Genomic DNA, 16799 nt, shown 5'->3' with positions numbered 1-16799 from the left:
TATATATATATATATATATATATATATATATATATATATATATATATATATATATGTACACACACACACACACACACATGCGTTAATACAGCGTAAATAGTGTGTGTATATACTTCTATACTACATATTTATCCTAGTCGTTGTATATTGTTATACTGAATGATACACTGTTTCTGTCTCATCTTTAGATTTAGATTTAGTCATTTGGCAAACTAAATAAATGACTAAATTCATCTTTCACATCAGCCTTTGGTTAAAAATAAGTAACAATCACGGTGGACGTTTTTCATTTCTTCACTGATTCTTTGTCTGACATTACACAATACAGGCCTTAAAATATTCTTTTTCTTTTATTATCTGATTGGTTTGTAAATGCAATAAACTACATAACCCATAAGGCCAAATTCAAACCGGAAGTAAACTGTCAACCGACAAAAGTCCATTCAAGCTTGTGCTGCTGGGTTGTTTTGCTAAAGCACTATCCTTGCTAGCAGCCTGCCTCGGTCAACAAGAAATACATTTCCTCATTTTACGATTGCTATCATTTTCAATGAACTCGTATCACATCACATAGGTTATACATCGTAGGAAGTTCGACTGAGATATCTTGTCAATTTCCTAGCGATTCCCAGCATGACTTCTCGTCGGCCTGAAAGCTTTGAGGGTTTGGGTTACAAGGGCAGAGAGGATCCGTCATTCAGCGGGGGCTATTCGGCCAGGTCATTCAATAATTCATCCGGCCCTGACCTCCAGCACTGGGTTACCACGCCTCCAGATATACCTGGCAGCAGAAACCTGCATTTTGGCGATCACACACCCCAATTTGAGAAGGCGCCTGCCCCACCTGAAGCTGCAGACGAAGCCCAATCAGCTGCTCCACCGTCCGGTAACAATGAGTGCAATTTTATGAACACTATTCTTGAAATTAGATGTTTTCACGGAAAGGGATAGTATTCAAATAACCACAAGCAATAGTATCTCATGACGATTATTTGTGCCATGAGGTTTATATTAGACAAGACCCGCCTCTACAGTCATGCTTTTAGTAAATATGTGGTAAATGAGTGCGTTGTCACTGTCGCTCCTCCGCCCATCTCCAGCTAGTTCTCGGTTTTATCTGGAACAGCTACAACAAAGCTTTATGAAAGACTTTATATATACATTTTGGTATTTTATTTTTGGTATTTAATCAGTGAAAAGGATTTACTCTGTGGATGAATTTTAATGCACGTTACATGAACCCTTTTTATATAAAAACTGTAATTAATACAAAACTAGAGCCAAACTAAAACTGAAATGAAGCATTAATAATGCATGTATAAAGCATGTATATCTGTACATTTCGGAAAAAAATTGCATTGGAAGTCAATCAATCCTTGATTAATGTGAATATTTTAATTTAAAAAAGAAGTCTCCACGTAGTATTCAATAAAATTCTAGTGCATTTAATCTATTAACAGCAATATAACAAAATAACAGCAGACTAAAGTGAGAATTTTTTTGGATATGGTAAGATTTAATTTATTTTACTTAATAAAATTAAATGTGGCTCAAATGATAAAGCATTTTGTTAGCAGCGGAAGGTTGTGGGTTCGATTCCCAGGGAATACATGTTAGGTAAAAAATGCTAAATGCATAAATTTAATTTAATAAAGTATCACATTTTTAGTGTGGTGACAAAATGTTATTTTATCCTTGCTTCTAGAAAATCCTCAATCTTTCTGCTTTCTTACGGCTTCATGTGGCCGAAAACTTTTCATTTTAACATGGCTTTAAGCATTATGCATTATTAAAGTTTCACTTTCACCATGACCTACGTAAAGCTGGTTAATGTGGTGTTTCCATGGAATAATCGTAATATGAGCTTATCTTTCGGTACGAACCAAGAGTCTCCGCATCAGTAGGAAACAATAGATAAAATGAGCATCTTCCATCCAAAGACTTGTGGTTGCATTTCGGGTAAAGCAAAAAACAATGTTGAACAACAATATAAAATGTGGTAAACTATTAATGAATTTAAATAAAAATCAAAATTAAATTCATGCATTTAGCAGACGCTTTTATCCAAAGTGACTTACAGTGCATTCAGGCTAACAGTTTTTACCTAACACGTGTTCCCTGGGAATCAAACCTGTTTATATAATACAATTAATTATACTAATTATGCTACAATTTAAAAAAGAAATACTATAAAATGATTAACTGTTTGGCATGATGACGCCTGCCGCATGGAAGGAGGGTGAAAAGTCCATGGTTAGGGTGAGAGGCATTCTTGATGATGTTCCTTGCCCAATTGCTCAATAGTAGTTAACTGGGTGCCGGTGATCTGTTGAGCAGTTTTCACTACCTGCTGGAGTGCCTTGTAGTCAGATGCAGAGAAATTGCTGTACCACATTGATATGCAGCTTGTAGGTATGCTCTCAATGCTACAGCAGTAGAGTCCAACAAGGATCCTGGGAGTCAGGTAGTGTTGGGCGATATGGTCATTTTTCAAATCGTCATATCGTCAGCCCGTGAGATCGACGAAACACATATTATCATGCAGAGACTCTTTGTTCTTGAGATAGCATAACTATTTGGTGTTTCAAACCGCGCAGGTGCGCGAGAGAGAGCCTATGGAATCACCAATAATCGAAAAGAAAATACTTTCAAACATACAGATAAACTAACGTTAAATATAAAAATACTGTATTTAAAAAAGCTAGTTCATATATAGTCGGCAGACCCGCCACTTTTATACGCAGAGTACGCAGTCTGTGTAGGGCACCAACTCCCAGAGGGGGCACCATCCAAGTTGCCCAAAAAAAACAAACCATGCGCCATTCTTCCATCCGTGCTTGCGACCGCTCGCACCCAGCAGGGCAGGGTTTCATATTTTTTTGAAGCACCCCTGGGCGCCGCCATTGGCTAGCGGACCCCCACCCGCTGTTAGCATTCCGTTGACTCCCATTCATTTTGGCGTCACTTTGACTGTGAATAACTTTACATCTGAGGCGTTTAAAGACTCCATTTGTCCATTCATTATTTCTAAAGAAACACAAAAATGTAAAAAAGCCCCATTACCTTGTATCTTACTTTGTGGTCCCGTAGAAGCAGTTTTTGTAAAAATAGACTAACGATTGCGTCATAACCTGCGACTCTCTGTCGCACAGTAGAGTAATTACCATATGGACAGGAGGAGAAGCTCACAGGCAATCTTTTACTGTCTGTGAGGCTATCGGGGGGACATGGAGGCATGAAGTCAAGGGAGAAGCCCATAGAGAGTCCATAAAAGCAACGGAACAAAATTATTCAACAACGTCTGCAAGATTCGGTGGGTGATTCAGATTTCTTGGTCACGTGACATCTACGTCATCAAGCTCAGTTTAAGTCTGCGCAGTACTCTCGACCCCCAGGAAGTGCGTGCTTCTAATTCACTTCACTTGTCTCCGTTGAATCCAAAGGGGGTCGTTGTGTCCATTTCTTTTACTGTCTATGCTCGCACCTCATGTTTTCGGGCTGAATGTTCATAATGGATGGATGGACATTATGTCAGGGTAAAGGACATCAGCAATCTGGCGCAGAGAAAGGAAAACTAAAGAAAGTAAAAAAAAAAAAAATACGGCATAAAGTTGGCTTGACTGGACATTCGAGAGTCTCAAATTTAGGTACCGTCTCTAAAGTTACATGTGATAATTGGTATACACTTTTCTAACGTCAGTAGCATTTGAGGAGAATGACTTGCAGTTATAAAAACAACTGTAATTATTTGTAATTTGTAACAAACGTTTTTATGTATTTATGCCCATATAGGTGTCAGCTATAATGCACAATTGAATTGAATGTTTTATATTTAAAATATTAAAATAAACTGTAAATCATATGTAAATTATGCTACTTTTTCACATGGGCTCAAAAACTAATTTGAAGCTCAATAGCTTAAATGACAATAGGTTAAATGACATTTTATCAATCACAAATGTGTTTAATGCCTAGTCAGTCTAATCTAATCAGTGAAGAACATCGATCTATCTGCTCTTTCTGGTAGACTGGACTTTCTTCAGGAGCAGTGTTTCTCTACTCCAGTTGACTTGGTTTCTTATTATAACAAGGGACTGCACAATGTATTTGATACACTTGTACTTTTAAAAACTTGCACTGTTTATATTACTCATTCTGCACCTTATTTTACACCAGAACTAAAACATCTTAAAACTAAGGGGCATTGCTTGGAACTCTTATATATTAAACTGGACTTAACCCTAACCCTAACCCTAACTCCTTGAACAACTTGTAAACAACATATTCTTTAACCTTAACACTAGACATTATATCCAATATATTGATCCATATTTCTTCTAATTTCTTATGTTCACTTAAGACACAACCTACTGTTTGCTCTAATACCATGAAGCATGCTTTATTTTTTCATGTTACTTTCATCCCCCTTTTAACTTTTTTTTTATCAGTGTGTCAAAAATTAAGCAGTACTGCAAAACTGTATTGCCATACCGCCTACTCCTACTGAAGAGGAAGCCACAAGCTATTTCAACAGTAAAGATTGACATCCTCAAAATGCTGAGATTTAGCTGTTAAATGGCTCTACGCAGGATTCAGAAACCCTTGTTAATAGCAAAACATGTGGCCATTAAGTGAGCTTTAACCAGCAAATCATTGGCAATAAAAAGTGATTAATACTTGAAAATTCTTTCATAAAGCTCCTTTAAAAAATGTATTTTGTCCACAGAAACAAGTAGCTAACAAGCTTACATCGATTGTCAGCAAGTAAACAAAGTTCTAGAGCAGCAAATCATTTCCTTCTGTCTAGGGATATGCCGGTATCAAATTTTCCTGTTGTGGTTAATTGATAATGCTTTTATCACGGTATACGGTATTATCACGATATTGAAATTTTGTTTTAAAAAGTGGTCATAATACAGTATAACAGGTTAAATACGTTTTTTTTCTTATTACAAAAATAACTAAACATTTAAGACAATAAAGCAATACAGAAAAATATATAAAAGTTAAATGTTTTACACATTAAAGTGCAAAAGAACTATAAAAACCAATAGGTATCACTTTACAATAAGACCTCATTAGTTAACCTTAATTAATGCATTAACATTCAAGGCAAGGCAAGTTTATTTATATAGCACATTTCGTACACAATGGTAATTCAAAAAGAAAGTAAAAAAAAAAAAAAAGTCATGAAGAAAAGTAATCACAAAAATTAACCCAGCAATTTAAGAACTTGAAAATTATTTAAAAATTGACTTAAAATAAATTTAAGACAGTTTAAAAATAGAAAACGATTTTACATTAAAAACAATACATGCAATATAGTGTAATCAGTTCGGACATCGCATAGTGCTCATTCAATAAGTGCACAGCTAAACAATGAGCAATAGCTACATTTACTATAGAAGTTATTCATCTTTGATAAAAAATCTTAAAAGTCTTAGTTCATGTTAGCTCTCAGTTGCAGCTTTCAATTTTAACAATGTGTTATTAAATATTGAAATACCTAAGATTAATGAATGTTCAGAATAATTTTTTCATTGGCAGTTTATGTTAACTAATGAAGCCATAATGTAAAGTGTGAATGAACAATAAAAGATCAAAACAGTTTCAAACAATATCTAGGGCATTTGTAGTCCAGATTTAAAAAAAATGAATGTTTGAAGTAGGGCTGGGACAACGCGGCGAGGTCATCGATGACGTCGACGGAAAAAATAAGTCGACGCAAAATATGCGCATCGATTCATCTACCTGTTTTTATTTCTCTAAAAAACTTTGCAAAACGTTTACCTTATGTGCGTTGAATATACGCGATGGCCGGATCAACATTCTGTCCAAAGTTATATAACCAATCCAGGGGTTTTTCTGCATTGATTTTTTTGGCGGCTGTCAAAGCCTTATGTGATCGGTGAGTGATGTAGAATAGAATGACTGCCGCACCTGACAGGGCGCGCACGAGAGAGAGCCCGGGCTGCGAGCGCACTCACAGTCTTCAAACAACACGAGTGCTTCTTACTCTCTCTCTCTCCCTTGTGCATATTAATCAAAATCATTAAACACGATAGAAAAAGGGCAAAACACCAAAATTTCACGCGCACTCACAGTCTTCAAACTACACGAGCGCTGTCTTGCTCTCTCTCTCTCTCGTGCATATTAATCAAAATCATTAAACACGATAGAAAAAGGGCAAAACACCAAAATTTCACGCGCACTCACAGTCTTCAAACTACACGAGCGCTGTCTTGCTCTCTCTCTCTCTCGTGCATATTAATCAAAATCATTAAACACGATAGAAAAAGGGCGGAACGCCAAAGTTTCACGTGGAGTATTTGAATATTTTTTTTTTTCTCCATGACAGGCTGCTGGCTCCCACTGTTAATTTTTTTATTTGATTTTTTTGGAAAAGCACTCCCTGTATTAGCTTAAAGCCCCCAAGTTTACATTGGTTACTTTATTCTTTCAATTGCTCTAAACAAGTATTTTGGGTGACCTTTTTTATTGAATGCTAGACATCAAGTTGTTGTTATTTTCATCTGAAAGAAGAACTTTTTTTTAGTAAGATAGGTCCTATGTGTTCAGTAAGCTTGTTTCAGTAAGCTATGTGTTTTCAAGGCTTCAAGGTTTTATTGAATGCTATCTCTATACAAGTGCAAAGTAATGCATTCTTAGTCAGTCTTTTATTTAGTAATTTTAAGAGCAATAAACATATATTGCAATGTTAAGGGAAAATCGGAAAAATAATCGCTAGATTAATCGTTTCAAAAATAATCGTTTATCCCAGCCCTAGTTTGAGTATAAATAGCCTATTAAGTCTAAATATTTCAGTAGTTGGCTCTGTAATAAACACCATAGGGAAAACACAAATCTGAATGGTTATTTCAGATTATTTTTGTTTACAGGGTAAGGGCTGCATTTAGCGCCATCTGCTGTCAGAGAGTGAATGTGCTTTCATTCAGCACGTCTCTCACGTGTTCCTCCATGTGCTTCTCATGCGCAAGAGCGCATGCGCTCTTTCAACCAGCATACAGCAATGTTGTGCATTTTAAGCAGCTGATGGGAATAATATTCTTAAAATGCATTAAAAATTCTGTATAATTTGTAATGTATATTTATTCACGGTACTTAGAAGTGCCCACGATAACAATATCGTGCATATTAATCACCGCAATATATCGCATTACCGAATACAGTCACAAGTTTACTTCTGTCCTGTAATAACATGCAGTGAGCGATATCTGATAATATATATGTTTTTGCACCAATAAAGCACTCACGTCACTTCATAAAACTGAGGTTTAACAATTTAGTTTATAGGACAAATAGTAAGTTTAAAAAAGTAGGCTATAGCTATTTCCCTCAAGTAATTTTCAGGTCTAGAAAAGTATGGAAAAAATGAGAACTAAAGTATGGAAAAATATTTGTGCTTCGAATATTTGTCCTATTCAGTGTTCTAAAGTATAAAATTAATTTCAAAAAATAAATTGATCATACAAATAGAGAGCTTTCATGACAAATGTTTAGTAATCGTCTGAACACTACTGAATTAATTCAAGGCGCACTTTTTCATTATGCATAAATCTTTAACCAGTCTTACGTCTTTTTATTGAACTTTACTAAAGAAAATGTGCGTGTCAGTTTTAGTTGATATTACTCTTGTCAAGCTCTGATTTCTGAGAGATGCACAGAGAGGCAACAGCAATGCAGTATTTGATATGGGCTCTTTTCATTCATAATTTTTACATTCATTCACTTCACATGTATTAAAATGTGTGTGTGTGTGTGTGTGTGTATATGTTATATTTTTAACTCAACTAATAATAACTGAGGCTCAGTCATCTATTAACAAATGTGTGTGTTTATTTTAGCACTTCCATCAGTGAATACGCAGCTTGCTAAACACTAAAATAAATATCAAAGAAACAATACAGTTAAACAAGAAAGTAGCCTAAATAAGAAAGTTAAATATGACTATGGGCGCGACACGACAAAATACTGTAGAATTAATTTTAATCAATTGGTGATGCTACACTGTATGCAGCACTACACACCATGCCAAATCTCTGACAGTAAACTGCCTCATCCTATTTATTATGTACTGACACAGAGTTCAGATGTCCTGTGTAGACACTAAACAAACCTCTTGCGATGCGGTGTCGCATCCGGTTGTACATTAGACATTTTTCCTCCTCTGCCCTCACTCTCTTTAAAACAGGAATTGTTGCCACATTTATTGTTAACATCTTTTATTTATCACTGGTTTGTATTTGGCCAGTTTGGAGACACTAAGCCTCACCAAACCTAACCAGCCAGGCGTTTGTGATCATGGGAACTTGAAGACACTTATACAAACCCAACTGGGTGACAAGAATGGAGATGGAACCAGATCGCAATGTAGTATTTGTTTCCCAACAAGGTCCATCCCCTTACACAAAATCAATTTGCTGAATGCATAAACTGTATTTTCATGCGCTCAAACCTGCCAATCTAAAGAAAACTCTGTGTATGGCGTTTGAGTTATTACACTTGTATACAAAACAAGTATGCATAGAGTCCATGATGTCACATGCACTACTGCCAGTGGCAGTAAACCACGGTGGTGGTTGGTTGACGTGGTTGTCACAGCCATAGTTAAACTACTGGAATCACATGGAGTACTTTAATGATGTCTTTTCCAACATTCTGGAATTTGAATGTGTAATAGAATTTATGGCTGACTGTAAAGGGACAGAAAGTGCTCTCATTTCATCAAAAATATCTTCATTTGTGTTTCGAAGATGAACGAAGGGAGTGTAATGACACAAGGCTGAGTAATTAACAACAGAATTGTCATTTATGTGTGAACTAACCCTTTTAAGACTGCCTATGGATCCAAGAGAATTTCATTCCCTTGTATTTAGCCTTTTATAAGCTGTAGTTGGCAGTACTATTATAACAGGTGAAGAAAGATTGCATTATCTGAGAATAAAATGACTTGCTTAGTATTTTCATTATTTCAAATACAAAATACTGACTCTCAAAGTATTATAAAGTAAAAAAAAAATTTCCAGTAAAATACAAATTAAAAAAATATACAAAAGTTATTCAGTACATATTTTAAGTACATGTAATTAAAATACTGCACATCTCTGCATTATTTTGTCTTTCAGAACAGCTGAACAGATTTGCTGGGTTTGGGATAGGTCTTGCAAGGTAATTATGGCTTTAAGGTTTTGTTGAAAGTACAATTATATTAAGATGTGCAAAATAATATTAGTAAACTCAATATCATTTTTTGTATGGTTTGAATTAGCCTCTTCACAGAAAATGTGCTGGCCCATCCCTGCATTGTGTTTCGACGTCAGTGTCAGGTAGGCTGAACCCAGGCAGAACAACATTAAGTATGTTTGCATTTTATAGTGTTGAAAAATTATGGATCTTTTAAAATGAACTGTGTGTTTCAGGTGAATTACCATGCCAGGTGTTACCACCTGTCCCCACTGACAGCCATCAGTGTGATGTACAATGTCACCAAAACTCAGGTAATACGTCACAGATTTTTGATTTGTTGTTGCTTTTAAAGAACAATTTAAATGCGGGGCATGTGGTACCACAAGGGTCGATGCTAGGTCTATTTAAGTTTAAGGTGACTATCCGATCACAGGTGGACAATATTAATAGAGGGGGTCCAAAGCATTTTGAATTGAAGGTGGCTGAAAACACAGGACCACGCTGCTTTTGTATTCACTTTTTTTGTGCATTACCAACATGCATGGAGTTCATGCAGATCCTTAAAAAGTCCTTAATTCAATTTTGTTAAATTAAAAACATGGATCGCTTTACAGCCTGATGTAATTATTAAACTTCAAAAGGTTATGATTTTGTTTAATTAAATGTGATTGCTGCACATTCAAAGTCAAACGTAGTGCGTTTCTACATTGTACAGACTTTCAAATAAGTAACCTAATGACCTACTGTTGTTAATTTGTAACTTTTTCATTTGTTGTGTTTATAATGTAACGTGTTGTAGATGGTTGTAAGAATGTTGATCATTTTATTTATAATTTCACCTTTTTATCTGGATATTGTTGACATGTCACATAATAAACTGTAGCTAACAATTAATTCAACCATTCTTATAGCTTCTTTCTGGGCCTCCCTGTCACAGGAAGGAAAAACTAAGGGCATGATTTAACATATATTAAATTAGTTATATTGTTTAATATAAAGATTTTTACTACTATTGGCACAATAATCTTTTCTTTTACTTTAAACACATTTTTAACATCTGAAAAATACAATATTGTTATATGTATTGATATATTAGTACACAAACCAATTTCAAAAAACATTTAAATATTGATTTAAACATATTTTGAGTATAATTATCTTGACATTTATTTATTTTATTTTTTTATGGTTGTACTACCTTGGTTTGTCTAAAAAATTTATAAAAAAAAAATAAAATGTGATTATTTTATTGTTTTCACTACTATTTGAATATAACATTCATTTAATGTGTAGTTATTTGAATGTGTGTCCCAACCTTTTCGATTTAGTAACAAAACAAAAACAAAAAAAACCACTGAGATATAATATTTATTTTGAGATTTTTCAGAATCTGGTTGGAGATACTATTGAGACTCATGTTACCCAGATGTAAATTGCTATGTCTCTCATCTGACCACTTGTGATCTGATTGAATAAAACGTTTCCATTGAAGCAGCTCTCTCTCTCTCTCTTACAGGGTCCAAAGGCTTTATGGAAAGGGATGGGCAGCACTTTTGTGGTACAGGGGGTTACTCTGGGAACGGAGGGCATCATTAGCGAATGCACACCTTTACCAAGGTATGGAAATGTAAGCAGTTGCTAATAAGTGTCCTTGAGAAGGTTTTCTTTAGAGATTAATCACTGGTTGTGTTTTGTTGCCTATGACTTGTAACACGCATAGGAATAATAATTACGTCTATAATTAGGTCTGACATTTTTAATAAATGATGGCAGCATGCAGTTTGCGTGATTTGAATTTATTTGATCAGCTCTCATGATGTTTTCCTACCATTTTTGAAGTAAATTGTCTATTATTGTCATGAATATTCACAGGGAGTTATCACACAAGTGGAACCCTAAACAAGTCTTGGGACACTTAGTACTCAAAGGGTAAGTTAAGAAATTTAAAAAACAGTGTATTACAGTAAATTACCTAGCATTTTTTGCTATTGTTTGGAAAATGCCATAAGCTGCAAGTTGTTTATCTCTTAATTGACTCTTTTATGAGTCATATTATTACCTTGCTCTTCCATATCTGGGATCTGTCTGAATAAGTTTCTGACTAAGCTTAATATGCAGGTTGTTGTTTGTTTATCAAAGTCCCACAAAGAATACTGAAAGGGAATTCCATAGGCTTGACATTTAAATTATCAATCTACTCTTTATCTCTTTTTGTGCAGTGCTTTGAACTTGTGAAATAAATCATTTTGGGTTTTTTTCCAGTTTCACATATGTGGTTGCAATGCCATTTTACTCAGCAAGTCTCATAGAGACTGTACAGGTACGGCATTTTTATACACTCTTTCTGGCTTTTTTTGTTTCGTTTTTTCCAAAAGAATTTTTTTCATGTTCTTCTTGTCCTTTGTACACAAAAATAAAAATGGGGAATAAAAGAATGGATTCAGTGAATTTTATGATTAAAAACAAGTGAAAATATCTTCAAGTGGAGCACAACAAAAAATACACTATATGTATGTTCAAAATATAGTCTATGGAAACCTGTAGGAAAATATTGAATATTTTTTGCAGTTTTGATTCTCGTGTATATGTGTCTTGTTTTAAAGATGTGTAGATCATTTTACTGGAAACAAGATTTTGATTATATTATTATTATTTTTATTTGTATTTATTTTTTTTTGTATAAAAATAACAAAGTTGTATATATATTTTCAGTGAATAACAGTGAATAAAGAGTTTCCTGTGACACAACATCTTGACAAGGCACTAAGATCAGATTCAATGCTTTAGGAAACGCAGTCTTGATTATATCTTGTGGTAAAAGAGCAAACCCGTTTTGGCCAACTGACTCTCCAATATGTAGGTTTATGATGCAATTTTTGATGATTATTGGAAAATCTGAAGGTTTGCTATTGCTTGCAGTTGGAAAGTCTGATAACAGTTTCTGTTATGATTTCGTTTTGACTTCGGAATTTGCTGTAGGAATTGTAGTATTGTGAACATTACAAAACATTTGTATGAAGAATGTCCTGTTGACCCAAACTTTTGAACAGAAGTGTAAATAGTTAAATATATATATTTAATTTCCTTTTAAGCCCCGTTCAGGCTAGACAATGTTTTTGTGTATCCTTGAGAGCGGCCACGTATGAAGTGTTTCTTGGAGTTTATAGTACATTGAAGAATGATCATATGACTTTTTATATATGCCATGTGACCTGTAAATGCAAATACAACGTTTCCGTTGCAGTTTTGAAAAAAGTATTCCTTTTTCACATTGCCTGAAAAACCACCTCATGCGAGTTTAAAAACTTTTGTGATTATATGGACATTTTTGACGAAATTGAACAAAATTGAATTCCATTAAGCGCAATTTAAATTCACGCAATTTAAAGGGTAATGGAAACGCGCCTACTGTTTCAGATTATGCGATTTTGACTAATAAAATCTACATGTCAGACTATACGATGCTACCTGAGCATTCATCGCATATGCCTTCATTAACATTGCATGTTCTGTCATCAATAGTGTGGGATGTATACGAGTCCCATGACACCCTACATCAAGCAGATTGTGACAAATTCTTGCTAATCGTGTAGAATGAATCAGGCATATAAACAGTGTGTTTTATTTCGTTCTTTACCGTTAATACTACACGATTTTAGTCCTATTTTGCCATGATCTGCATCTGCGATCTGGACGCATGATTCAATTGTTTCTTCTTGTGTAGTGTGTCATAGTGTGCACTACACCTCTGTGATACTTTTTATGTTGTTTCAGATGTCCACATCTGTGACACTGGCCAATAGGAGCACAGAAGAGCCTTTGTACGTGCATCGCAGAGCAGTGCAAGGCCAGCATTTGTTTATAAAGCATATACATTTGTTTTTTGTTTGTTTGTTTTTTTTAGAAAATGACAGATCGTTTCGCTAGACAAGACCCTTATTCCTCATCTGGTATCGTTGAAGCTGCACTGAAACTGTAATTTTGACCTTCAACCATTTGGTAGCTGTTGAAATCCACTATAAGGAGAATAATCCTGGAATGTTTTAATTAAAAACTAGGGCTAACGATATGATCATGGGCATCCTGTCAGTAAATCTGGTTCTGTGATTACCGCTAAATCGCCATCACCTGCTTATAATTGGAGTGCCATTTAATAGACAGAGCCGTAGATCACTGACAAGCTATGCAATATCGCATTCATTATCGAAGGCAATTCATCTGGGATAATGAACGCGAAATTGCGTAGCTGGTAAGTGATCTACGGTTCTGTCTATTAAATGCCGCTCCAATTATAAGCAGGTGATGGCGATTTAGCGGTAATCACGGAACCAGATTTACTGACTAGATGCGCATGATCATATCGTTAGATATATCGCCCAGCCCTATTAAAAACCTTAATTTCTTTTTGACTGAAGAAAGAAAGACGTAAACATCTTGGATGACATGGGGGTGAGTAATTGATCAGGAAAATTTAATTTGAAAGTAAACTTATCCTTTAATGACGGCATGCAATGAATGCTCGGGTAACATCGTATAGTCTGAAATGTTTTTTGTTCACGACAAGATTTTATGAGTCAAAATTCTGACACAGTGACTGTCGTAACAGTCCGAACGGGTTTAATAAACATTTTGAATCAACAATGGATGTTTGTTGTCATGGTTGTTTCTATTATTGGGGGACAAAATAGGTATGTACATTAATGTGATACGTGTATTAAATATATCCCCCTTATATACAGCATATACAAAAATATAATGAAATTTGATCAAAAAGCTGTATAATGATGTGGATTTTTGTTGTTATTGTTAAAACGCCCAGCCCGACTTCTTTAAGTGATTCCTCTTAATGTTTCTCCACCAGAGTGAAATAATCCGAGACAACCCCGGCATCCTGGATTGTGTGAAAGAGGGTATTGGGCGTGTAGTGGGTATGGGAGTGCCTCACAGCAAGCGTCTCCTTCCCCTCTGGAACCTGCTGTTCCCCACGGTCCTCCACGGTCTCCTCCACTATGTTATCAGTTCCAGCGTGCAGCGGCTGGTTCTTTACCTACTGCGGCGTCGGAATAGTGGCTCTCCAAAGCACTCGTCCCCTGACTCCCAAGCGGACGCGGTCCAGTCTATGCTGGATGCATACTTCCCTGAGCTCATGGCCAGCTTTGCTGCCAGCCTGTGTGCAGATGTGCTGCTGTTTCCTTTGGAAACGGTGCTGCACAGGCTGCATATCCAGGGAACACGCACTATCATCGACAACACTGACCTGGGTTGTGAAGTTTTGCCCATTAACACGCAATATGAAGGAATGAGGGACTGTATTAATGCGATTCGCCGTGAGGAGGGCACCATGGGCTTCTACAAGGGCTTCGGCTCCATAGTGGTGCAATACTCTCTTCATGCCGCAGTTCTGCAGATCACCAAGATGATCTACTCAACGCTGCTACGAAATGCTTAAGTACAATGATTCGGAAAACAACGATTCCTTCCTTATTCTCTGGTCATTTATTTTGGTTGTGTTGGACATGTGTCCTAATATGAATTAATAATTGCACATACTGAGGTTTTCTTCACCTCTTCCTGTACTTGCATACGTTGTTTCATAAAGCACTGGTTGTCTTGTTGATTGCACGACACTTTTATGCAAAATATTATCCACTAGCGCCAAAACATGTGTAATATTTCTGAAACATCAACCTTTGTCATTATATCCCTATATAGTTTCTCCATTTCATCAATGGCCACCGGGTTTCATAATGTGGTGTGTGAATGTGATTGTTCTTTTGGCAACACTAGTTTAAGACCTGTTCTTAAAGAAATTGTCATTAAATTATTATCTGCACCTTAGTGAAACTTGTGCCAGTGTTTCAAACAGTGAAACTGTTTCTGTATGCCAGGCTTAACATGATATAAGAGATTAAAAATTCAGTTCATTGAATGGGAAGCCATTATATACACAACAATGCAATGTAAGTGTAGAATTAATGTACATCTGGTTTCTCGGTGAGTAAATAATCAAGTTCTCATTTATTGGGCACCATGATTAAAATAAATGTCTAAAATCTGTTTTGTGTGAACCTTGTGTAGTTATTAGTGTAATTATTATTATTATTAATTTTCGTAGCATGTTAAATAACTTAAAAACAACAATAAATAGGCTAGATATTGTAGCCTATACACCTATACACAAAAGAAATTCAGATTAAAAGCAAGGGTGCATATAAATGGTCAAAGGTGATGGTAAAGATATTACAAAAGATTTATATTTCAAATAATTTTTTTACTTTATTCATTAAAGAATCCTGAGAAAAATCATCACAGTTTTCTCAAAAATGTTGAGCTGTTTTCAACATTGATATTAATTATAAATGTTTCTTGAGGACCAAATCAGCATATTAGAATGATTTCTGAAGGCTCAAGTGAGACACTAAAAACTGCTGAAAATTTGCATCATATGAATAAATATGATTTTTATATACATTAAAATTAACAATATTTCGCAATATTAGTGTTTTATTGTAATATTATGAATCTTGCCAACACCAAAGTGTTGAACAGTAGTTTAGTTGTAATTTGGCTGTTGGCATCTCTTCCACCATTATTGTCACACGCATAACGGGGATTGGGGGAAGGATTTACCAGCTCACATAGATACATTTATATTTACTTTATTTCAAGAAGCACTGAAAAACAAATACTGTTAAACTAATGACTAAATAAATGTTTTGTCACAGTATGTTGATTAAGTTGTTACAATGTAACCCCACCATCAAAAAATCTTCTGAGAAAAAAAAGAATAAATATTAATACTGACATTATTTCAAGAAGCACTGAAAAACAAATACTCTTAAATCTTAATAACATATTAACTAATAACTACACTGAAAAAAATCATTTAATTTACTATTTGTTTAAAGATAAGTGGTTGCAAATAAGCTTATTTTAGCTACATTTAAACAAAGCTGGCTAACTTTCTAATTGTTTTTATTTAAATGTGGCTAAAATAAATTGTTTGCAACCAATTACTTTAAAAAAAATGTTAATCATTTCTTCAGTGTATAAACCTTTTACTAATGATCTGTTTGATTATTTCATGATGCTATTTTTAAGATAACTTACGGCTGATTTGTAAATCGTTAGCATATTAGTTAATAATAATTCGTAAATGTATAGATTTGTAAATGATTAGTTAATCATCATCTAATCACTTGTCAGTTATTTATAATTTAATCTACATAACATATCTAAAAATATTAACATATCACTTATTAATCGTTTATGAACACATAGTTATGTTTTGTAAATGATTAGTTCATCGTTAACTTGTCAATTATAAATTATTTACAACTGAACGTTATTATAAAGCGTTACGGTTAACGCTTTTATCTACACCATAAAAATTTGGGTTATGTTTGGGTTATGTTTTCAAAAAGTATGAATGTATATATGTAAAATATATACAAATTAGGTACTAAAATCTACACTTTAGCCACAAATATGTACCTGCATGTTGTCTTTAGGGGTACATAAAGTAAAAAAGTTGTATATTTTGCAAAGGTACTTTTACGCCGGGATTTTACTCTAATCATCTGCTCTAGTGA

The 16799-nt window shown here is 34.8% G+C and overlaps 1 protein-coding gene across 1 annotated transcript; it reads left to right on the top strand.

Moving 5' to 3' along the window:
• The first annotated feature begins 430 nt into the window (after positions 1–430).
• LOC127993864 (mitochondrial outer membrane protein SLC25A46) lies at positions 431–15264 on the top strand. Its single transcript, XM_052591757.1, has 8 exons — positions 431–886; positions 9147–9189; positions 9290–9347; positions 9441–9518; positions 10724–10824; positions 11080–11136; positions 11470–11527; positions 14069–15264. Exons 1-8 carry the CDS (start codon positions 634–636, stop codon positions 14654–14656), a joined length of 1236 nt encoding a protein of 411 aa, XP_052447717.1. The 5' UTR covers positions 431–633; the 3' UTR covers positions 14657–15264.
• Positions 15265–16799: the final 1535 nt, after the last annotated feature.

This window comes from Carassius gibelio, chromosome A5 (assembly GCF_023724105.1).
Source record: "Carassius gibelio isolate Cgi1373 ecotype wild population from Czech Republic chromosome A5, carGib1.2-hapl.c, whole genome shotgun sequence".
Classification (NCBI taxonomy): Eukaryota; Metazoa; Chordata; class Actinopteri; order Cypriniformes; family Cyprinidae; genus Carassius; species Carassius gibelio.
This window is presented reverse-complemented; position numbering and strand designations above follow the sequence as displayed.